General features: G+C 35.8%; 3 protein-coding genes across 3 annotated transcripts; 1 reads left to right on the forward strand and 2 right to left on the reverse strand.

Annotated features, from left to right (window-relative positions):
• Nucleotides 1-1527: 1527 nt before the first annotated feature.
• LOC131431324 (ejaculatory bulb-specific protein 3-like) lies at nucleotides 1528-2261 on the reverse strand. The gene is made up of 2 exons (XM_058596956.1): nucleotides 2136-2261; nucleotides 1528-2068 (listed from the first exon to the last, which is right to left on the reverse strand). The coding sequence occupies exon 2, from the start codon at nucleotides 2059-2061 to the stop codon at nucleotides 1693-1695; it is 369 nt and encodes a 122-aa protein (XP_058452939.1). The 5' UTR covers nucleotides 2062-2068; nucleotides 2136-2261; the 3' UTR covers nucleotides 1528-1692.
• A 7235-nt stretch (nucleotides 2262-9496) lies between these two features.
• Nucleotides 9497-10012, reverse strand: LOC131431322 (ejaculatory bulb-specific protein 3-like). Its single transcript, XM_058596954.1, has one exon. It carries the CDS (start codon nucleotides 9970-9972, stop codon nucleotides 9586-9588), a length of 387 nt encoding a protein of 128 aa, XP_058452937.1. The 5' UTR covers nucleotides 9973-10012; the 3' UTR covers nucleotides 9497-9585.
• A 405-nt stretch (nucleotides 10013-10417) lies between these two features.
• Nucleotides 10418-10939, forward strand: LOC131431323 (ejaculatory bulb-specific protein 3-like). Its single transcript, XM_058596955.1, has one exon. It carries the CDS (start codon nucleotides 10464-10466, stop codon nucleotides 10842-10844), a length of 381 nt encoding a protein of 126 aa, XP_058452938.1. The 5' UTR covers nucleotides 10418-10463; the 3' UTR covers nucleotides 10845-10939.
• The last annotated feature ends 14429 nt before the right edge of the window (nucleotides 10940-25368 follow it).

Genomic DNA, 25368 nt, shown 5'->3' on the forward strand with positions numbered 1-25368 from the left:
AGCAGCTGTAACGCAATCGCTCTTGTCGGAAGCGAAACTTGCTTTGTAAACGACAGACAATACATCTGCTTGCAGTGGCGATAGAATCCAAACTGATCCAATTTTTGTTAAGAGGTTTCTTTTTACGTGATTTCGTTTGTAGCTTTTTCACTAATGGGCGGTCCTAACGGCTATAAAAATAGCAGCATATAGAATTTGAATGTCGATTATTTCATTTTGGATTTGCATAATTCATTAAAAGAAACTATCAGGATGCTGTACGGGATCCATTCTTGCCTTTCAGAAGGACCTAATTGTGGAACTCACTACGATATTAAGCACTGTTCGGGACATTTTTCTCGAACGATTTGTTGTACAGCAGCAGATATTTTGTTCTCTTCCTCAGAACGCGTTCTGATTGGCTGGTGTAGACATGGGTCAAATGAGACAGGTTTTTCAATAGTGTACTATTGAAATACTTCAATGGTGTTGCTATACACGTTTAAGTTGAAAAATTTCGATTCTATTGGTAGTTAGATTATATAAATCCTTTCACAGATCACTGAGCTATGAGATTTAAAAATACGAGAAAGGCAAACGCGCCATATGAATTATCCCCTTTGATACTCGTTTATACCAAACATTTCAGGAAAGGTTAATTTTGAATTATTTCAGAATGTGTCACACAACTGAAAGTTTTATCATAAAATTGTGATCATATTTCCGATAGCATGTAGCAAAAATTATGTTGATTCGTTAGATACAACAAGAGATATTTACGATCAAAATCTCATCACTCACTCAGAGGGTACATTTTGAAAAGGCGCCCCAAAGTAAAGTAAGTCGTATTCACGACAAAATCCTTCCGACTATCCTTTAGACTAAATCGTGTTTGGCCGGGCGAATCTACCGATTTCAAAACGGACGATTTTATAAATTGTCGTTCCTACTCTTATGTGAATTATATACGAACACTACGCGATAACCGCTGAAATCGACGAATTTTGAGAACTGTCAAATTTTTTACTGGGCTGTTAAGGTTCGAAAATAATCCGATTGACCTCATCGAGGAATATTGGCGAATAGTATTAACATGTTGTTCAATCACACGATTATAAATATCGATGACAAACTTAGACTGTTACTGAAGTACTAATATTTGCAAAATGTGTTCGCTAACTATTATTCCAACAATATGAAAATGTGAATATTCCAACGTGAACAAGTATTGATCAGAATGCAACGTGGCTCTATTATCATGCTAAATCTCGATTTGTAATCTTGTCAGTTCACACCCACAGTATAACGAGGATGAAACAAAAAAAAATGACACAAATGTTGCATCATTGCATGCAAAAGATTTGAGTTCTCATTTCGCACACTTATCTAGACAATGTTGCTTCAAGAAAATGTGCGTCGATCTGGTCTTGTTTACGAAGTACCAATTTTTGATGATCAAAAAATTCTAAACTCACTGCAGCTAAATCCCGCGCGTTATTTTGACTTGGAGAATTATTTATACTTATATTACGCTCGGTTTCTAACTTCAACAAATATGGTTTTGTTTTGACATTGTTTGGAAGACGTGTTTATTTATTCTATTGACAGCGGAAATCAAATTAACAGGTACAATTTTTGCAGACAGTTGAGCAATAAATTGAAAGGAAACAACTAGTCAAAATAAATATTCAGTTGCAAATTAACATAATCAGTTTACGCCAAACCACCTTCTTTTTCGATCATGGCGGCATACTTGTTGTCGGGATCGTAACGAGCACGCAGGATTTTCCAGTCCTCCGGTCGGTTCTCGGATAGGTACTTGAAGGCGCGAGCTCCCGCTTCGCGTTGTTTTTCACTGCATTTGGCACAGGACGTTGCCAAAGCCTCCGGTAGGACGCGTTTCAATTCGTTGCCTTCCGGAGTGCAGCGGCCTGCGTCCGTCAGACACATAAAGTAGTTCTTGAACAGCCGGTCGGATTTCAGTATCTCATCCAAATCGATGGTATCGAATCGGTTGGTGTAGCGATCGTCCTGGGCAGCAGCCAGTGCCATTAGACCGAAGGTGATTAGAACAAACTTCATTCTGGAACTAAACACCGATAAATGAACACGGTTCGAATTGGTTTCGGGCGATATTGAGACAATTAGCGACTTACCTGGTGCCTGTTGTACCACAAATGTTACGGTGCAATCGAATACTGTTAGTTTTGTCTCTGTGAATGGCTTATATATCTGATGAATTGATATCTAATCCTCTATTCGCCAAGGCTAAGAAGTCTAACAATCAATCGGTTATTGGTGCTGACTTAATAATGAGCTATTTCGTTCAGTACGGAAGCAATTACTATTGAGCTTTAAAAGCTATAGATGATTTGTAAAAAAAGTTTCCACCGACAAAACTTCGCTTGAAGTACTCTACATGCAATGTTAAAAGGAACCAAACTGCAATCCAATATTAATATATGCGTGACCAATTGTCCAGTGAACTTTGTTGGTTGATCGAACAACTATCATTTCTCGTTAGTAATAGGAGCAACGATGTTAAACTGTTACGATTTAGTACAATTTAGATGCAAGTAAAAAATAAAATTGGTTTGTTGGTGTAACGATTTTTCCTGTGTTTACTGACATTGAATGGTTGTCGGCAGTATTAATTGAATGTATAAATGTCTACCACTGCCCTTCTAACCTACTGATTTTGAGAGTCCTGAGGGGGTCAAAATATAAAAAAGAGTAAGGCATACTTGTTTTATGCGACATTTATCTACAGAGTTAGTATTTTATTCGGAAATGGAAGAAACGGAAGCACATGTGGTTCAAGCGTAGCTTGTAGGCATTCCCCAAAATTGGAAGATTTATTATGAAAACCTGGTAACACATTTTTCTGGAACAATCGAAATAAGTGGATGTTGGATGGTGAAAAATTTGGACTATAAGGCAAAATTTCCTATTGACAAATATCCAACCACTAACACTGACATACATAAGGCGTTAAATGCATATTACATGTGACTGCCATTTAAGTGAAGCTACTTTTGTCATTTTCAAAACAATGGATTGATAACAATTTCGTGTGTTGTTTTATCATTGCTTCTTGATGAAAAAATACTGTACAAGCTCAGCAGCTGTCCAATTGAGGTGGTTACTCAAAAAACATCACAAATGTTCTTAAAATGGAAATATCAAATTGTATATTGAAATTACGTGAGATAGCTGAGGCCGTCAAAATGGCAGTTTGTTTACAATTATGCATGAAAATTTTATCATGGGAAGGCTCTTTCCGAAGTGCGTACCGCGTTTACTCACAGTCGCTCAAAAACAACAACGTGCTCATGATTCAGTGCAGTGTTCGGCCATGTTCACTAGTAATAAATCAGATTTGAGTCGGTATGCTACAATGGATGAAATATGGATCCATCGCTTCACTCCGGAATCAAAACGATGTTCTAACAAATGCAAAATTCAAGGAAAGAAAAAAATACTGTTTCACCAAGATCCATTTTCCGGTTTCGGAAATACAGGGTTAAGTGTGTATGAAATTGCAACCCGTCATTTAGAGCGCAAAACCAGGAAGAAAAAAATCTCTAATTTGGTTCAAAATTGTTTCAATTTGTAGGTTGTGTCAGTTGCTGGTTAAACGAACCGATTTCAGCTATACCGGCTTCCAGTTCTCTTTCCGGAAATAGTACTTAAAAACGGTACTCTCTGCATTTTCTTAGAGACAGCTGAGTAGATTTTCACAACTTAAGACTCAAATGAAAGGTTTTCTGGTCTCGAAGACTGATATTGACATTTGTTCGTAACCGACTTCATGTTTCTGAACAACGTTGTGATATGTGTTTTAAATTTTAAACCGTCGTGGATTGCAGAAGAAAACGAATAATTTCTATAAATTTGGCTCAAAACGTTTTATAAACTGGAAAGGTTATGCTAGTGTATGCTGAAGCAATTTTTTGTTCTTTTTCAGGATTCAAATTAAACTTGTTTGAAGAATCTCTTAGTAATATTTATGAAGGGGATTTATATGAGAAAGGCATCAGTACACCAGTAGGTGGATTAAAACAGGGTTTTTAGTTAGTCACACGTGACTAATGTCATGTCATGTGTGACATGCTGAAGAATGGCACTAACGCACTAATTACGAGCTGTACTTGCTGAACTCGGACGGCTGATAAAATACAGCTGATTACAATGGACTGGACAGTACTACATGTCCATGCTGGAAGATGGTTTACGTGATGCTCAGTAGAAAAGCTGAAAATGGTCGTCGTCTGCGAGGATGACCTTGATTGAATTGATTACTGAATGTTTGGTAATACAGATTTTTATAACAGGTTTTCAAACAACTACCAAACGGTTCAGTAAATTGAATTATATCATTTATCGAATGGTTCGGTAATTTTTTGGTTTGATTAAGATTTTGCTATTGTATTTGTAAAATAATACAACTTTTCTTTTTATGATTTTATTTATGCAGACGTTTCATCGCCTGATGTAAAAACGAAACAAACAATAAGAATATACTAAAACCAGTTCAGTAGAACACTAGATGAACTACAGATGGATATCGTTCATGGTTTAGAAAGTGAAAAGGCAAATCCGCCATATTGTTTCATATGGAAACTGATCTGGCAATGTTTCAGCGAAAAAAAAATCAATTTGAAAAGTCAAATGAATGAAAACTCACGGAATAAGAACTGTATTCGAAAAAAAATCAATACTTTCGTTTGAGTATAACTTTTTATTGGATGAATAAAAATTGATGAAATTTTGGGAAATTCTAGTTTCGTCACAATCTGTAAAGTGCTTATCGAGATGGCTCTCAATTAATAAATAAATTTTGTGTGCCGTTGTGAAAAATCTCGGTCAGTTCCGCAGGATTACTTCAGGCACAATCCACAATATGTCTTGATTCGGGGCGAGGCCAAAAAAGTCAAATCGCCCATCTGATTCATCTAAAAGTGTGATTGTTAATAACTTTTTCCTTGATTTTTATTCCTATATGAAAACATTCTCATTTGTGCTCATGGGTTGTGACAGCTCAAACCGTTTATCAAAAAGCCTAACCAGAACGAGTACAGAAATTTCGCAAGTAAAACTTGGCGAACCAGCCCCTGTCTCCACTGTGCTGTACCAACTCAATGCTGTATTTCTTTATCCCAAAATAAAAGTATATTTTCTATGATTTTTCAATAATTTTTTTTATTCAAAATTTTTATTCAGGCCTATTTGCGTACAAGCTTTACGTAGCCGATTGAGCCGATTTTCTAAATATTTTTTTTTGTATTGGATCTCGTTGTCACCCTTTTTCTAGGGGGAGAGGAGCTTCCATTTTCCTCCTGCGAGGATTGAGGGGCACTTCGTTCGTGGTTCGTCTCGTCATCCATTGCCGCATCGATGGTTTTGTTGTCGATTCCCGTCTTCTTTTCGTTGCTAGTTGCTGTAGATGCGCCTTGTTGTACATTGGTTGCAGTTGCTGGTTGGTTGGAAGGTAAGTTGTTAACTGTAGCTAGTGTACTTTGTTCTGTAGGGGATGGTGATGGTTTCGTTGAAGGGGATGCTTCATTGTTGTTGATGGCTTTCACAGGTGTACTGGGGTTGCTTGGGGTTGGTGTGAATGAAGCACCGTTGTCCTTTAGTGTAGTTGACTCCTTGTCCAGTTTATCACATGGCTTACCATAGTGAACAGCTTTTTGGCAATATTGACATGTGGCCATCTGATTGTCATAGGTAACAAGTGATTTGCACGGGATTCTTGTATCCCGACCGAAAATCACATAAGAAGGTATAGGCCTCTTCAAGCACATGCGTTTGTTACGTCATTTAGAATACCGGGGTAAAAGTTCTTCCCATTTTCTTTTTCGATAGAGAGAATCTCTCCGTATTGGGACATAGTTTTGCGAATATAAGGATGACGCTTGAGGGAAGATCATGCACACGCACTTCTATAGCACTATCTTCCATATATACTGGAATGTTGTACTTAATGTTTTCGTGCTCCACATAGTGCACATTGTTATTGTCTTTTGTGAATTGAATTGCATCAAACTCTTTATAAAACTTGGATGTAAACAACATTATATGTCTTATTGCATTGAAGTAAATGCACACGTTTAATGTCAAGATGCATTTGCTCCTTAAGCAAACCTTCAAGTTTTCGTATCGAAGGTCAAATTTTGCACTGCCTGAAGTCAACAATAATTGTATCCTTTCCTATCGGCGGTCGCTTTTGTTCGTTTGGTTCACTCATTTCGAGACCCTTCTATTGTTCACTACACAATACTGTACTTGGTTTCTTCAGTCCCGAACGTAAGCTTTTTTTTATCGACTGATTTGGAGGAGATGTGAAAGCGAACTGATTGCCATTCATTTGACTTTTCAATCTATTTATTCGCTCAGACATGGTAAAACATTCTAATATATTAAAATTTAAAACTTCAATATGCAAAAATTCTTTACGCGATTATCGCATAATTTCGAGCGCATGGCATTCTCTCTTCTAGGTCTTCTTTAATCAAATGTAACTATCTTGCAAGCGCGTTTTGACGCTTCGCGCGACGCTTGCACTCTGGCAACAACCTAAAGCTTCATTTTCCGCGAACGCAAATTGCCTGATCTCCTGTTCGATTCCTTTCATCAAATTTTGCACAATCGCCTTGTACTGCATCTCACTGACAAGTTTCATGACCTTGGGCACCAGCTGAACGCTGCTAGTTATACCACTTCATGGTCGTTTTGTTTGCTATTCGGAAGAACGGAATAATTGTGCTACTTGAGGAAGTTGTACTATAATATTCCCGTCCAGGAAGCTGTTCAAAGTCTATCTTGACGTATCATCCAGTACTCCGCTTCGTTAACATTCCTATGTACGCGATCGTACTCGACCTGAATTGTTTTGCTCGTCACGATTTAACCTTAAAGTCATTCGCCTCTTCGGGCCAGAAGAATTTTCTGACCCTATATGCGGGGTTGGGAATCGAACCCAGGTGGGCTGCGTGAAAGGGCATCGACTTACCCACCCTTGTACTAAGTGAGTTCAGCTCAGCTGTTCATCGGTTTCAGTAGCATCACTGAGCGATTTGATTAACTGGGTAACCATTTGGATAGGGGAAACATCAGGTGAGCTGATAAATAGGAAAAAATGAGCCTCATGAGAGAGTTTTTGTCTCCCTTGGACGAAACTTCCAGCCTGATGGCGGCTGTTCGAGTGGACAGGCTAGAGTTTTTTTTTCAAAAGGAGAAAAAGCTGACAACTCTTTTCTACGTTTTTGCGGTCTCCGGTTTTCTATTTCGTATCGAATCGGTCTTCCTGACTTTCGACGAATTCTTAGCATTATTATTATGAAAGTAATGGTTGATTTAGTCACAATCAGGTCCGTACCCAGGATTTCGTCTCGTTTCGTTTCGTTTTTTAACAGTTTGAACTTTTCTACTGGAACAGTCATTCCCGCATAGCGTTTTGGCTACCTGAGCAGCCATGGCCACCAGACGGCTACCAAAATTGATTCAGTGACGGTTCTCAAATCCAATTTGACAAAACAAAGTCGCCTGTATCTAAGTTAGCCGAGCGTTTTCATCTTCTCACCTTCGCTGGAAATGTCAAAGATTTTAATGTGGAAAATCCTGGTGGATACGGCTGTATCGTTTGAGTTGTATATCTGGCAGCGGTGAGGGAGTCGGTCACCAGAATGTCTGCCAGCCATATTTTTCCAGCTGGCAGCGTTTAGTCAGCCATCTGGCAGCCATGCGTATGCGGGTTATGGAGTATTCAAATCAAATTTGTGACTGTGCCATATATATCATATTAGTTGGCTCTGGTTCCAGGTTCCGGAAATAGTGGTCTGAAATTATTATGTATTATTATAATTGTCATTTATTTTATCCCGGTTTCATCCTCCATTTTATGTGGTGTTGTCTGGGTACGTGGCAGTCGGTAACATTTCACCGTTGAATCATGCGAAACAACATTTCAATTCACTGAATACAAACATATCATGAAAAGAACTAATGATTCCTTCATGGATAGAATAGAATAATTAAATCACTTGAATAATATTTATGCTCATTTTCCTTTAAAATTAGAAACAAATTTTCGTTTCGATAAGATATGTCATCGTGCTAATTTTGATCAGTGTATTCCATGCCGTTGTAGGATCATTTTTAATCATTTAATAATTCTGACATTTCCAGTAGATTTAGCAAATAAATGACTCTTAAGCAGTGCAGTAAAATTTCATTCAATTCAATTGAAACCAAATGTGAACACACTGACGATCTCTCTATTGCTGTAAACTTCACACTCTGACACATACGTTCACTGACGTACCGAACCGGCAGCATTCAGTTCTTCAATCGATTCTTTTCAAATCAAAGCTCAGTTTAACCACCGTCAGTTGATCTCTTGTAGTAACAAAATATCTCTTTCAATAGTGTGAGAGCGGCCTTCAAAGGAGGTTCGAAATTGGTGCAATATAATAGATGAAAGACCAACCAGCTAGCTGAAATATCAATTACAGAATACTCATAGATTTATAGTTTCCTCTTTCAGTTTTCATTTTAATGCTTTACTCCATTTATAATTCTATTCATTCGAACTTGCTCACTACCAGGAGTGAAGAAAATGAAGGAGCAATATTACTTAGCACTTGAAACTGAGTAAGCAAAACTTGAAATGACTAGGTACGATTATTCAACTGACGCTGAATTCTGGAAGCTTCACTTGAAAATAGCAGCAAAAGTCATATGAATTTGTATCGATATGCTGACAGTCTGTGGTCATAAATTTCATTTTCATCTGATATCGTTCGATGGAAAATGAAATTTTATTGCACTGCTCTTAAATATCTTAAAATTGTAACGTCTCGTAGCGCATGTATTTTTTAAAAATGTAACACATGTAACATTTAGTAACACCTAACATATATAAAATAACTCATAAAAGAGTAACGCACGTAACACCTACAATTCACAAAACACTAATGCATGTAACGCTTCGTAACAAAATCGTAACGCCAAAAACTTATAAAGAGTAACACATGTAACATTTCGTAACGCTTATAACTACCAGAAATGTAAAGCATGTAACGCTCCGTAACGCGTATGATTCACAAAAAAGTAACGCATGTAACGCTTATAACTTACAAAAAAGTAACACATGTACCGCTTCGTAACTCCACGGTGTAATCTACAGGATTAACAGCCCCATAATATTTTTCACATTTTTTTTCGTTTCTGTTTCTGATTTCGGAAGGGACCAGGGCTCGATAACAAATGGTTTTCATTCAAGTTTTACATACACGCAAAGTTGTACATACACGTTTCCGCAAAGTTTATGGGAGATGAGTTATGTTTCATGACATGAATTATTTTGCTCTTAAAATCATGAGTAATTGGCATGATCTCATGAAAAAGTAATGTTTCATGATTTTCAAGATTTCTTAATCATGGTACCGGAAATGGGTTTGTATCCGTGTATAAATAAGACAACTAATTTGATTGTGTTTTATGATAACGTAAAATTTGTATTTGATCGACAGGAAAAACATAAATAAATTGTACTATTCAACGTTGAGTATTTAAGTTGCCGTTAGTTTGCAGTAATCCTTTTCAGTTTAGATTGATACCCGATTTGATGGCATCTGCGCGGTACTTCTCGATGAGTTTGCTCTCTGGGTCAAATCTTGCCCTTAGAGTAGCCCATTCTTCTGGTCGATTCTCGATCAGGTAGTTAATGACCTTAATTCCGATCTCACGCTGCTTCTCCGTACATTTGACACAAGCGTTCTCCAGTGCTTCGGGCAGGTATTTCTTCAATTCGGCTCCATCCGGTGTACATGGTCCCATATCCAGTAGGCAGTTATGGTAGCCTCGAAACAGCCGATCGGACTTCAACACTTCCTCGATATCGATGTTGTCGTATTTGTTTGTGTACGTACCGGTTTCCTCCTGAGCAACGGCAAAGGCGATCAACATGCAAAGAACTATTAGTTTCATCTTGCCGAACACTACTCTTGGGGGGACCTTCGTTACGGAGAGCAATTTGCGTACTACACTTTTTGCAACAATGTTCTGCTCTATATATATGCGAGCCAAGCTGCAGTCTATTTCAAATTCATGTGCCTTTTGCCATCCAAATTTTGCTCCACTCATCCTAATCAAAATCAATTATTATTCAATTTCAGTAATATTCTTACCGGCAATGATATTGAATGTTACATTCGATTGCGGTAAGAAGCTAGAGGAGATCGTAACTGCGAAGGCCTAATCATGCCCAAATGACGAATATAGATGATTTTTTTGGGAAAAACTCCAATTACATGACGAGAGGAAAATGCAAATATGCATTATGGTGGGTTTCTAATCTGCCAAGGTTCAACTTGCATTTCAGGGTCTGGTATAAATAAGGAGTGGTTCCAGGTAATTCTCACAGTCTGGATACTGAGTTTTAGATAGTCATATCGAGAAGAAGAAAAATTATATCCAAAATGAAACTTTTTTTTGTTCTCGCTGCGGCTGTGGTGATAGTTCTTGCCCAGGAAGATACCTATACCAGCAAGTACGACAACATTGACATCGATGAGATCCTGAAGACACCCCGTCTGTTTAGTGGTTATTTCAAATGCCTAATGGATATGGGCCCCTGCACGCCGGAGGGAAACGAACTCAAGAAGCACCTGCCGGATGCTTTGACCACCGCCTGTGCCAAGTGTACGGAAAAGCAACGTGAGCTTGCCGTGAAAGTGTTGAATTACCTCATAGAAAACAAGCCCGAAGAATGGGCCAGCCTGCGAGCAAAGTTCGATCCGGAAAATAAGCTGATTGATAAGTTCCGCGAGCAGGCTCAATCTGCCGGAATCAAGCTATAATTTAGTGAGAATTTGGCCGAACCTGGAAACAAGCTAAAGGATGATTTGTAGTATACTGTATAATTAAATAAAAATGAGGAGCAATATTTACTTTAGTAAGTTGGTTTTTATGTTATACTGATCACAAGTTGAAAGAAATCCAATTTATTTGGAAACAAACGAAACAATCAGCGAACTAACCTATCAAATCCACAATCTTATCACTACAAACTAGAATAACATGAATAAATCAAAACATAATTACTTGAAAAAGACCATAATGTTGATTTATTTTTCAAGATTAGTTGTACAAAACCCGAACGGCCTTTTGACCAAACTGGCAGCCATGTACACCAGACGGCTACCAAAATTATTTCAGTGACGGCTGTCAAATCCAATTTGGCAAAACATTGTCGCCTGCAGCTTAGTTAGCCGAGCGTTTTTATCTTTTCTCCTTCGCTGAAAATGTCAAAGATTTCGATCGGAATGACAAACGGCTGGCAGCCACGTCTACCTCAGAACCGATGTGGCGTAATCCTGGTGAATACGCTTGTCTCATTTGGGGTGTATATTTGATAGCGCTGGTTGCCAGCCACAGGGGGCCGCAGTGCCCCCGCAGAAATCACCTCTGTCTAGTTGCGGGCGTTTGACCGGATTACCCAAAGCTAGGAGCTATCCCTCAGTTAAGTCCGAACGAGTGGCAGCGAGGTCGGACAGCAGGTCATTAAAACGATGTGGCATAGTCGCATTAGACCTTTCGAAATTGCAGTAAATTAGAACAATTTCTATTAAGCAGCATGTTCATCTGTTATTCCAAATGATCATTATGCGAAATGACTATTATGCCAAATAACCATAATAAGGGCGTTATGCCAAACGGTATTATGTCAAACGGTATTATGTCAAACGTGGTAGCCCCGCTTTCGACTCGTAGTAATTGTATATTCTATCGACAGTTTTTGTGTTTGTAAATCTGAGTATTTAATTTGTATACAATTAGAGAGGGTGCTCAAAGCTTTTTTTCGAAGGTTTATTCTGAATGATTGATTGTGTGAATTGTATAACTTTTACTGCTTCGCTTCTAGAATAGTAACGAATATTGAAGTATGACTAGAACTGAATTCGAAACATGGGACTAGCTTCGAATTCAGTTGCAAAATTTAAGAATTCAGTTAATTAATTTAGTCTTAGAATTCTGTAGCTGAACTTATTTTCATAATTCAGGATCCAAATTTAATTGTAGAACTGAATACTGATCTTGAGTTCCGAACCTGACTTGAAGCACTGAATCCGGTTCCAAATCTTATTCCAGAACCCAAGTTCCTGAATTCGATTCCAGCATGCTTAATTTGAATAAGGGTAATGAACTCAGAAACTGGAATCAGGAATTAAATTCAGAAGCAAGTTTCAAAGTTTTGCTTCGGATCTAAAATTTTGTTACCAAAATCCAGATCTAGAGGTAATATCATAAATTTGGTTTCCGAATTCTGATTTTTTGTTCCAGAACGAGGTTTCTGGATACGAATTAAAAAATCAAAGTTAATTTTAAATTAAGGCACTAAATTTTGTTCCAATTTTAGTCAAGGAAACAGTTCCAAAAATCTAGTATTAGGATTTAGTTCCGGAGTTTAAGTCTTAACTTTGAACCCATATTCTGCACTCTAAAAAAATTTGAATTTTACAGGTGACTTAATTCCTCATATGATGTAATACATAAAGACCTAATTTGCCAAATGACGGGAAATTTAATTTGTAATGATTTAATTTCAGATTAGCATGAATTTTACAGGTTTCGACTGTAACTTGCATACGACCGACAGGTGCGACTGTATGGATTTAAATGAATCTTTTATCCGCCAAGCAGATGTGTGCTTCTGTGGCTCAGTCGATTAGCAGACGTACTTGCGATCCAATGATTCTCGACGCTCCAGTTATGTGCTTCTAATAAGATGTAAAATCACAGGGTTTTTTTCGAAGTGTGAAGAACTTAGTTTGTTCGTTGGGCGAGCAAAAAAAAAAGGTTACACGAATTTAAATTGATCCCATCCCTAGTTTGAATTGACGTTAACATTGTATGTAAACAAAATTAACAGATAATTTAAAAATTTGGCTAGATTTCCCATTACTTCTCATATTTTCTACTACATAATCACTTACCTTGTCTTCTAAAGTGCCTACTGTAAAGTTTAACAATGGTCAGAATATTCCGGCTCTTGAGCTTGAAAAACATGGTAGAGGAAGAAATTTTTGCGATCAAAGCAGCCATCGGTGCCGGTGCTGGTCAATTCATACAAAGATCGAAGCAAGCGGAGTTGAGTTGTTTGTAACGTCCATATACTTGAACGATTTTGAACAGGTATTCCATAAGTAATATTAGTTAGTTAGTTTTGTTTATTTTCATGGAAATATGATTTTCGAGTATATTGAGCTGTACTTGTGCGTTTGCCTATTGGAAACAAGTTCGTCGATTGGGATTCGAAAAACTGTGAACTGTACTGTTAACGGAAAGGCAATGGAGAAACTATTGAAAGCCGCGAAAATCAAAAGCCTTTAACGCTGAACAAATCACACTTTTTCTGACCGAGTGAGAGATTAGTTCGGCGTACGAATTACTAAGAATAAGATTCCGATATGCCGAACCCGTTATGCGTTAAACGACTTGAAAGCAGCTTAAATTTGCTCTGATAACATGATATAGTCATGATATATTGACGATATAATAAAATAATAAAGCCATGAATTAGAGTGCCTACAACCAGAGTGACGACATGTCATCCGTAATGTTGGCAACAATTCAAAACATTTAATCCGAAATGTTGGCACCCCCTAAGGAAATGTAGCTATATCTTTGCTATAGAGAATAACAAGGACGAGTTTCATGCATGACTATCTTTCGTAATCATTATTTCTCAAAATTACGTACAAATACTCGCTGAATACATTGAAAAATACCAGAAATATCTTATTTTCCAAAACCCTTAAAAATTGTCTATTGAAATATATGCGGGGCATGACGCCCGATCGTAGAAAACATGAAAAATATACATTTTAAATTACGCGAAGTGACGATTATCTGAACATAGATGCAGGATGATCTTAAACAACGAGTAAACATCCATCAAAACAACGGATTAAAGCTCATGACAACTACGGGGCAATATGCACCCTCATAAAGCTTCTTCTTCTTATTTAAAGAAAGTTTTAGACTTTTCGTTGACGAAATATTTGCCTGATGGAAGATTGTTCACTATTATTCATTAAATTGATAACTTATGGATAATTTTTTTTAAGCGAATTCTTGAGCATTTTGTCTCACACAATTCGGTTCGTTTTGCCAAAAAAAATATTAGACGATAAATTTGACGATTTTTCTATAAAATCGCAAATACATCGTCTGTATTAGAACTAATTCTAGAAAACCCGAATGATAGGCAAAAAAATCACTGGTTACATAATTAAAATCGTCTTCCTCACACTAGAAAATTACTATGGAACGAACATCAAAAATTACTTATAACAGAGACATAATTGGTAATTTTAAATTTTTCCAGATATGATTGAACCATCGCTACCAAAATTTTATAGTAATCTGTTGTTATGGCGGACTTTCAGTTTCATTAAAATTTCAGTGAAAAAAATTGGTAACTTTTGAGAAAAGCAAAAGGTGCATTATGCCTCGGGTGCGCGTTTTACCCCATCTTCCCCTACATAGTCAGTTATGGTAAGCCAAAAATATGTTTGTTCCAATTTCATTCAACGTAGACATTTATTTGAAACGACCTGAAATATAATTGTTTATACCATAGTTTTTTCTCCGTGAAACCGCAAAGAAAGTACAAAAACTATAATTGTTTTTTCTTCTTTGAACTGTTTAGCGACCTTTACACTAGTTATTATTATCATTAATACCATTTCATTATATAAATTCAACAATGTTATAATTTCTTTCTTAATTTTTCTAGCTCTAGCATTATAAGCATTCAACTATGCAAACGACACCCGAAACTTCAGAGCAAAGTTGGATGCGCATATTAAACAGCTGAGCGATTCTAGAAATGGATAGTCATTAGACTTCGCATACCCTGCTTTGGATGAAACACGTCTTCTGTATAGCAAACCATTTGTTTTTTCACAGATGGAGATACCAACTAGATCTAAAACTTATGTTCTAAAAGGGCAGATGTATGTTCGCATACACTTATTTCAAATTGTTGTAACACTGAAACTGTACATTGTACCAGGCCCGTACCCAGGATTTCATTTCGGGAGGGGCCCAAAGATTAAAAAGCAATGTACCTAATTTTCGGTGTGCCCTTTACGGCGGTTTTTAACATACACTTTAAACTTTTCCACTGGAACTGATATTGTATTACATTTCATTACGTTTACTGTCTTATTATTTCTGTAACACATGTCGGAGACATTCTAAATAATTAGATGTTTTCGATTTCGGGAGGGGCCAGGGTCCCTCGGGCCCCCCCTCTGGGTACGTGACTGCATTGTACAAGAACGGTGTCTGAGAAAGAATAAAATTTAAAAAAAATCGCAAATTGAATTTTTTCTTTATATTTTTATTTTAAGCTTGTTATTAAAAACAGCATCTATTATGTATTTGTGTAGTATCTTTTTTTTTAAATGTCAAAGTTATAGCTATAAAGATATTAGGATGTTTGTTTTGTTATTGAGACTAGACATTTGAACTCTTGAATTTGATTTTACAGCTTTGGAGCAATTCATTTGATCTTAGTGACGTTATTCTTGGAAGTAACCGTTGTCAAGATATGTAGATATTTAATTTAGATAATTAAGGTATTTTTTTTAATTGCGCCGTTTGAATAAGTTCACGCATACGGAAACAGGTACAATTTCCTATAACTTGCTAAAATTACGCAAATAAACAAAAAAACTGAGTACTTTGAATTGCTAAATAAAAGATATCAAGAATAGCTACTTCTAGTAGGAAAGTCACCACAAGAAAATTTATTTCTCTTCTGTTGTAAAATCATATTCGAACTGTCTTTCATCAAGAATTTTTTTTTAATTTGAAAAAGCCCTTGGTCTTGATATCAAGTTTGAAACAAAAATGTTGAAAAAACAAAGACACGTTTTTCATTTATTTTTATATTTTCGTTTAGTTCTCTTATTCTTGAAAAATAGCGTTAAGATTTTTTTCTGAGTATATTTCTTCTAGAGCGCCCAATTGAGTTCACATAAGTTCATTTTGGATACCATTTATGTAAAAAAAAACAAAGTCTTGGCATTACAAGTCTTGTGTGGAATGTGCCCTTTCTGTTTCAACAAACTTTACAGCCGTTTCTTAGCGTACAGAATCATCAGTACATGGCTAGTACTACCGATCTTACTGACACAAAGAATCCTTCCAGGAAGGGGCTCAAACATACGACAACTGGCTTGTAAGACCAGCGCCCTATGCATTGATCCGGCCAACCCGGGCATGTTAATGTAACTGTATGAGTTACAAAGATTTGAAGAAAGTGTATGCAAAAAGAAAATGTTTGCCCTTTTGAAAATCAGTCTCGAGTCGAAGTACTGTGGACGTTTGAAAAGTTTCATCCAAATCGAATTAATTCGATCCTGATTTTGTAACCTTTCCTGCCCTTTTTTTCTGGAAATGCTCATTTTTTCCTTGGAGAGAAAATAGGTTTTCCTGACAATATTTTCTTTCGTCTAGTGGAACTTTCGCTGCACGGACAAAAGTATTGTCAATACTTGTTGCATTGACAAAAATTTTGTCTCGTGTAAAGGCCGCTTTTGAATGGCGTCAGTTTTCTACCAACGTGAAGACGATCCCTATATCGAATCTTCAAAACATTCTAACGTTTATCGATATCAGGATTTAGTTTGTGATCCTAAAGAAATCAAGTAAAAAACGATAGTAGACAATTTACATGAAATCAGGTAATAAAAAACTGAAAACTTAGCATTCGTCCAATATTACTTACAAAAAGATACTCCTGAAAATCGAAGCCTAGATATGAAAAATACGAAATAAATAAGTTTTATAATTTACTATGTTATATTAAAAAATTAGAAAGTAGACAATGAGACAAGCATATCGTTTTGTTCATATAATATATAATTTACATTACCAGGAGCACATTCTTACCTAGTGTTCTGCAGCAAAGATTCTAATGCAAACTGTGCCGGTTTAATGATTCGTCTCGGCTATATATAAATAAATCGAAAGTCGAGCTAGTTATTTAGTTTCTTCCGTTGGGTATCTTTTTCTGTTAATCAAGTTTACTTTGTTCAACTTTTTTTGGTCTTGTTATTGCTTATTCGGTTTCGCATATGGCCATTGGGTGGACAAAGCCTTTTTACTTTTGCCTTTTGCAAACCGGGTTCATTGGCGATCCAACTATCAGTTATAGTATAGTTAAGTTATGAAACAAATAACCTAATTCCGAGAATCCATTAAAAGTGATTTGAAAATCTAGGATACTACGTTTATTCTGATAAATATTTTTTCCAGGTATCAACGATTATTTGACTCTTCTTATTCCCGAAAAGTAATAATCCGAAAGTGGTAAACCTACTCCATCCGACATTGAAGGGTTCCAAATAATTCTGATCATGATTTTTAATTTGACATGCCGATGCGAAAGTAACATTTGAAAAGAGTAATCGGATGAAAAGATTTTGCGAATAATTTATCTTGCTATATATAAGCAGTGCAGTCTGAATGTTTTGAAACCGGTTTATAAGCTTTGGCGCAGTGCTAAATAATATTCTACTGAACAAACTCGAAGTCTCGACTCAACTTTCTGGTTCAATAAACTCGAAACTTTCGAGCAGTAATGTTGACGTGCGAAACAAAAAAAAATGATTGGTCTGGTATCTCTGTTTCGCTTAGCATGTCCGTTGAGCCTAGTTCTTGCGGTTTAGCCAAAATTTCTTGTGGTTTCTATTTTGGTACAGAGTAGTGGGGGTTGGGGTTTGTGTTCGGACCGAAGAATATCACGAAGAAAAGAACCTCAAAAAAACTTCTTTTTTTGCTGTTTGATCTTAATCGCAGGATTTCGCACAAGTTGATTGATGAATTGGGAGATGCTCACGGATTCCAAAAATCGCAACTCTCATCAGATCTGCGGATAATGCGATCAGTCTGGTTTTCAGATTAGTTATCAAAGCTGTCAAAGTCATATCAAGCCAAATTGATTGGTTGTAGAATACATGAATAATTTTGAGGATTATCAGATGTTGAGGGCATCAATTCGTCTAAGATGGTTTCGTTGGCCAGTCATCTTTGTTTTAAAATTGATCTCATATATTAACATGTGCAAAAAAGGCTAAAAACTTACAACTGGTTCTATAATCGGAATCATGCATAAAATCTGATAGTATTTCAGCAGGTTTTTCGACAGTTATGGCTTATTGGGCAAATTTATGAATATAACAAAGGATAGATAGGCTTATGAAACATTTATTATTACCCTTTTCAAGAGATTTTAGTAGAATAGAAACATTTTTCACCTGCCATTAAAAAACTATTCTCTGGAGCATACTAAAAATTTCGCAAGTCTTTCTTAAAGCTTTGGAATTCAATAATTATGCTCACGTCATCATGTTTTTTTTTTAATTTTCCGTTCCTGTTCCCTTACCTTAGATGAGTTCTCGCCAATCACTGATCTGTTCTTCGCTGTGACTGGTCTGACGTCAGCAGTACTCGATTGACGTGCACCGGCGGTTTTCGTTCAGCCATGCTCGAAGATGATTTTTCGACAATCGCATGTGGATAATTGCATAATTAACCAGTATCGCTTGCCACAAAAAACTACGAAAAAATCAAACGAATCGACCGATGATTCATATATTTACTTGTACAGTATATTTAGCTACACATACAAGTCTCTATTTTTGGCCGAGTCTATCGAGGAGCTGGGTGATTGTTTGTTCCGAACTATTGCGGACTTCGTCTCGGTTCAAGTGCATGGGTTTTTTTTCTTTTCTAATTCGTGTCTCAGGTTGGCTTAAGAAAAAACAACACGAGAGAGTGTTCTGAGTTGACTTAAAATTTTGACAATCGTTCTGAGTTTTGAACAAAAACAAGCGAAAGATATGATATCTCATTTGTGTTTGGCTTAGACTTACCCTTTGATGAACTGGTAATTTTGGTACTGTACTGTTTTTATTAACTTATGTAAGAATTGAAACATCGCCTGTCTCGATGAGGAATGTTGACTACTATATCTATTTCTAAGGAGCTACTGCTTGAAAGTTCAACCTACAATTTATACGTACATACAAATAAGTAGATGATCATTACTATCGAAAGAGATCTTCTGCAGACCAGCTGAGGCTGTGAACCATTTCGTGAATAATAGTAACCTTTTGGTTGAATCATACTGTTAACAACATCGCCACGTCTTCTGGGCCTTTGATAAGCGGTTTTTTTTCACTTAGTCGATGAACAGTTCTCTAGAACTTAGCAAGAGAACTGCTTTAAATCGTGCCCTGGTGTATTTTTGAATTCCTCATACATTCACAATAACCTTTAACATTTACAAATTGTATGCGCCAGCCTATTAACTTGACGTAATACTCTACTTTACATGTTTACGCCTAACATTTACGGTGTATAGAATCAGCATCCTTCTTAAGTTTGAACTTTTGATTATCCTGATCAGCTGAAACCACGGTGGACGGTATACCGAAGGAAACGTGTACCGCTGGTTGACCAAGCACACTTCAAGGGAACTCACGCCTAAAATGTTTCTACATTACAAAAAAGAAACTTTGGCAAAGAGGCAGTCATATCGTGATTAGTTTAGTTGGCAGAACCATGATCAATGAATTTTTGTTGCCAAATCTTCAAGATGTGGATGTGGACGAAATGTGGTTTCTTCAGGATGGTGCCACTTGTCATACTGCGACCGAAACAATCGACTTATTGAAAGTACATTACAATGACAACATTATTTCGAAAAATTGACCGGTGAATTCAACCCTTACACAACCTGATAGAAATGAGCCTGTTTCATATGTGTTCCACTGAATTCAGAACGGCGCTAATGTATCTAAACAATACGGGTGCAATGAATTACGAAACAAAAAGTTCACAAGAGAAACCAGTACTTCATTACTTTATTTACGGTTACTGTGTATGGTTACAGCAGTATATTTAAAAGGAGCATAATTTTCATATTGTGACTCAAGCAAGAACTTTTGAATGAAATAAAAATATTGCGATTTTTTCTAACAGCGCTGTATAGCAACTAACTCATCCATAACACCCGTCATAAATCTACAAATATGCGTATTTTGTAATTTTTCCATCTTTGAATTCACTCTGCCCAACGTTTTCTTTTTGTTCTGAAAAGATAACTATTAATAGTAGAGTTAGAAATGAAGTGTTTTTAGAAATGTGGTGTGTGACTAAAGAGTACCTAACGTATTTAGTCGTATAAATGAACACGCAAAGAATTAGTAGCCATTTGTAGGAGTATTTGTTATCATTGGATGATCTTCTAACGACTCGGATAAAGATAAGGGAACCATAGATTTATTCTTTGTTTGCAAATTAGTAGTATTGTTCTTTAAGATTCAGTAGAATAAATTACTTCACGTTCATTGAAATGTGATGAACTACTTTAAGCCTTCTATTGATGAGAAAAGAGAAAAATTATACTTATACTAAACCATAGTAACTTATCATCATAATTATTTTTTCAATGTCAAGAAATGCTAGTAAAATTTAATTTACTTATTTAAATATAAAAATTTAAACCGCAGATTGTCGGAAAACAAATACGTTATTTCCAAATGTTATTCCATTTACGACGCCATTGTGGAACCAGAGAACCAAAACTTTTACTTATATTCTCGATATATGGGAGCTGTCAAGTTGTCCACGGGTTGGGTGAATTGGCCTCCGCGTTCGTGTGATTTGACGCAACTCGATTAGTTTTTGTGGGGATACGTGAAGTAATTGGTTTTGAAACGATTCATGCTTTGGAAACCAATATTCAAAATAATACGAAATACTAAATACGCTCTCAAATGCTTTAAAAAATGATCGAAAACTGAACCTCCACAATGACCTTTGTGAGAAATAGTCGTGGCGGCCATATGTCCGAAACCATACTGTGTATTCATGTGACAAAGTATGTCACTCAATTTCCTCAGAAAGATGGCAGAACAAATTTTCACAAACTCAGATTCAAATGAAACCATGATCAACCATATTGAAATTCATCTTCATCCGGTTCCGCAAATCTATGAGAAAATGCGCCGTCAACTTTCTCGGAAATTTCTTTACCAATTTTCACAACACACTTTCGGTTCCGGTATTATTGCGTGATAAGTGTAAAATTTTCAATGTCATGAGTATTTTTTCACAAGTGAAAGGCGAAACGAGTTCTGTTTTGAAGATACTGTGTGATTTCATTCAGTTCCGACTTCCGGTTCCAAAATTATATGCCGTTGAGTGCCAAAACATTCAAACCGTCACACAAAATGAAAATCTGTGTATGAAAAATAAAAAAAAAATGAAAGCCAAACGAAATGAAAAAGTTATTGGATCGAATCTGAAAATGACAGCTACTTTTTGTTTAGAGGTACCTTTTATTGCAATGTAATTGGCAATCATTTCTTTTTACTATCTTACATTATGGCCAAGGCCACCATCCTATCGGAAGAAATTTTAGAAAACATAATGAATTACGTCAAAAAAAGTTAATAATATACCGTCATTAGCAGATGGAACTATTTGTAGTGTTTACCATCTTCCATTTTTCTTTTATTTAATTTGTACCTACTTGTTAATATTATCACAAAATCATGATAACGATTCTATTATCACTATATTATCACAAAGTCATGATAACGATCTTATAAAACTATACTTTATACCTTTCCCATACAAAAGGGTTATGCAATCACTTGAAAAATTGACTTCTAAAAATTGCCATTCGACACAATTCATCGAGCTAAGCAATGGCTGTGTGTGTTTAAGTATGTATGTATGTGTGTATGTGTCAATAATGTCATTCATTTGTTTTGGAAATGGCCTGATCGATTTTCACAAACTTAGGCTTAAAAAAGGTCCTATAGTCCCATAAGTTGCTATTGAGTTTCATCCGCATCCGACTTGCGGTTCCGTAATTATAGGGTAAAGTGTGTTTAAAATTTCAAACCGTCATTTAGTGCAACGATGCGATATAAGCAAAAATGCTTATTAATTTGACATAACTGTTTACAAATTGTGAAAGATTATGTTGGGTTAACCCAAAGAAATTTTCTAATTTTATTCAAGTTTGAAAAAAAAATTCTTGGCAGAATCTTCTAACGATATTTTTGAAAATATATGTAATATGAGAAATGCATCTTTACACCACTAAGTTTAATAAAATAGGTTTTGTTTGTAACTATTTTATTGAATAAAATAATTAGTAAAAGATATTTTTCTATGCAAATCGAAGGCTCACGCACTGCTTTGTTTAATATAAGTCAATAGTAATCATTTGATCTATATATTACTGGTATATGGAACTATGATGGCCTGCATTAAAGGCTATTTATAAATGTTATTCAACAAGTCATATGTTTTCCTATCTATATAAATTCTGATTTAATACAATATGCACTTTATAAAATGTCCCAATGTATGTTGTGTAATTATATAATAGTTGTTATAGGGGGTGCTAATCAATTTTATTGAGTCTGGAAATTCCATTCGCTTTCTGAAAATCTTATGAAAATAACTTTAAGAAGAGTTTTAGGTTTTATATGATTATCTTATATGTTTGACATGATATTGATACACCATGTAACTTTTATTGGAATTTCCAATAGTTATATTAGAATATCATATAATGTGAAAATGAGAATTTAGCTCAGTGTAGAGTAAAATGTGTTAAAAATTTTATACCATCACTGAAAAGGGCGAAAAACCGTGAAAAATTTTCTAAATCGACCTCAAATCTTCTCCAATTGATAGTTTTTATCAGTAGACGGTTAAACAAGCCGATTTCAGTTATTCTTTCAAGAATCGAAGAAAATTATTTTGAAAAATACCAGTACTATAATGATAGTTTGATTGATATGAGAAAGGTATCATTACAAACAACAACAAGCCAGGTTAAACAAGCCGATTTCAGTTATTCTTTCAAGAATCGAAGAAAATTATTTTGAAAAATACCAGTACTATAATGATAGTATGATTGATATGAGAAAGGTATCATTACACCACTAGGTGTTTTAAAACAGGTTTTTATCGTATGTATGGGTAGTTTCGAGAAAATATCGGAGCGCGACTAAATTCAATGAACTATATCTCTGAAAGTTTTTAAAACACAAGTAATAATGATTCCATAGAGTATCCTCCTGACGCATGAAAAGATACTGTAAGTTTTAGTTCAAATCATGACTCTCAATGTTTTCAACTCGAACTAGTAGGTAATAGTTTAATTAATAGTTCTACATAAATTTCTAGCAAGGTGTCAATCTACCTCTGTTTTACCTATTTTTATATATATAAAAAATAGGTATAGAATTCGCTCAAACTTTCGAAAATTTTTCCGAGGCCCGGAGGGCCGAATGACATATACCAATCGATTCAGCTCGACGAACTGAGCAAATGTCTGTGTGTGTGTGTGTGTGTGTGTGTGTGTGTGTGTGTGTGTGTGTGTGTGTGTGTGTGTGTATGTGTGTGTGTCCGTATGTGTGTTGTCAACTAAGAGGTCGAGATCTCAGAGATGGCTGGACCGATTTTCATCAAACTAGTCGCAAATGAAAGGTCTCCCCGCCACCCAAAACGCTATTGAATGGTTTTGAGATCGGATGTTTACTTTTTGAGTTATACAAAGTTTTATGTCATAATTTTCAGTTTTTTGACAGTATCTGTCACAATTGACCTTGAAAACAGAATATGTTTTCAGACTTAGATTCCGCACGGTAATACCTATCCAACAAGCCATAGATTGTTAAAATCCGTCCATTTTTAACGGAGATATCGAAATTTTTCTGTAAGCGACTTTTCCCCCTATTCCAGCAGTAGGAGTTTTGAGCGCTGTATGACAAAGAAATGCTTGGGAGCAACGGAAAACACGATTTTTTATACTGTTACATACAATTGTTTCTAAGAACCAAAAGGATTGTGTACAGCATTCTTTTTCATGACATTTAGCCTCGGACCGATTTTGGCACGGCTCGTTTTTGGCAACATAATCGTTCGAATATGACATATATAAACCAGATGATGGCAGAATTTTTTTTAATTATTTTGTTTTAAACTACTCACAGCAATAAATGCTGGAACAACATAACATCCATATACCATTCGAATCAGTTCGTCGAGATCAGCAAATGCGTGTGTGACAAATAACTTCAATTAATTTTCTCGGAAAATTTCTTTTCTACAAATTCAGATTCATACGAAAAGTCGTATGCTCCCAAACAAAGTTCCTGCATTATGTTTGGTTCCGACCTCTGGTTTCGGAACTACAGGATGATATGTGAAACGAAATCAAAATTGTGTAACTCATTTTTCTTGAAGATGGCTGAACCGATCTAAGATGCAAATGAAATCTAAGAATCATCTAAGATTCAAATGAAAAGTTTCAAAGTTCTATAAAACATCTTGCTTTTCAGTCAGATCCAACTTCCGGTTTCGGGGATTGTATAAAAATGTCTATTCCACATAATTTAATCAGGTTTATCGGGTTAGCAGATTTGGATAGTCGATAAAAAAATTAACTTTTTTCAGTTTTAGTGGTATTCAGTTGTCGATCAGAAGGCACCTAAAAATTCAATTCGTGCTATGATCTCTCAAAGATGTCTTAACTGATTTTCAAATGTTTTGAAACAAATGTAAAGTGTACAGCTACTCAGGTGAATTTCCGGTTCCAGTATAAAATCGTTTCTCAAAGCTCAATCGTTTTCTCAAAAAAAGCCTAATCAAATTTCAGAAACAAAAATTTTAATTAAAACAAACTTATATACAAAAATTAATTATTTTATCCAATTATGACTTCCGGTTCTCGAATTACATGATGATGAATTTTTAAAATTCAAACCGATATAGAAGATGACAATCCCGAAGAGCTTCAAAGTTGAACTCAAAACTGTTGTAATTTATTCGTCATATGGCCATACGAATCGGTTTGGGTTATGCTGGTTCCTTAATACCGGCTCTGGAAGTACCTTAAATTACCGTAAACTCTAGAGTGGAACTTACATATCATGGCATGTTTAATCGATTATCACACTTCTAGATTCAAATTCGATCCGATTTGCAGTTTCGACATTACAGAGTAATGAGTGATTAAAATCTCAAATTGTCGCTTAAAACGAGGTTCAATACAAAAAATGTCATGAAAACTTAAACACCGAAGAATATTCATGCAAAAAACACATGCGGATTGATAAAAATAGGTATCATCTCACTGCTAGGTGGATTAAACACGTTTTTTCACTGCAAAAGCCGGTATCAACTTTGTGAATGACACATTTTGCCCAAGTTTTTACTGGCATAATTTATATCGCAAACTTTTTCTAGTACCAATGTAACTATTTGATTCCTATC

This window comes from Malaya genurostris, chromosome 2 (genome assembly GCF_030247185.1).
Source record: "Malaya genurostris strain Urasoe2022 chromosome 2, Malgen_1.1, whole genome shotgun sequence".
Lineage (NCBI taxonomy): Eukaryota > Metazoa > Arthropoda > Insecta > Diptera > Culicidae > Malaya > Malaya genurostris.

Bases quoted from the DNA above. Each gene is read 5' to 3' on its own strand.
- LOC131431324 (XM_058596956.1), bottom strand. From the start codon at position 2,061: ATGAAGTTTGTTCTAATCACCTTCGGTCTAATGGCACTGGCTGCTGCC.
- LOC131431322 (XM_058596954.1), bottom strand. From the start codon at position 9,972: ATGAAACTAATAGTTCTTTGCATGTTGATCGCCTTTGCCGTTGCTCAG.
- LOC131431323 (XM_058596955.1), top strand. From the start codon at position 10,464: ATGAAACTTTTTTTTGTTCTCGCTGCGGCTGTGGTGATAGTTCTTGCC.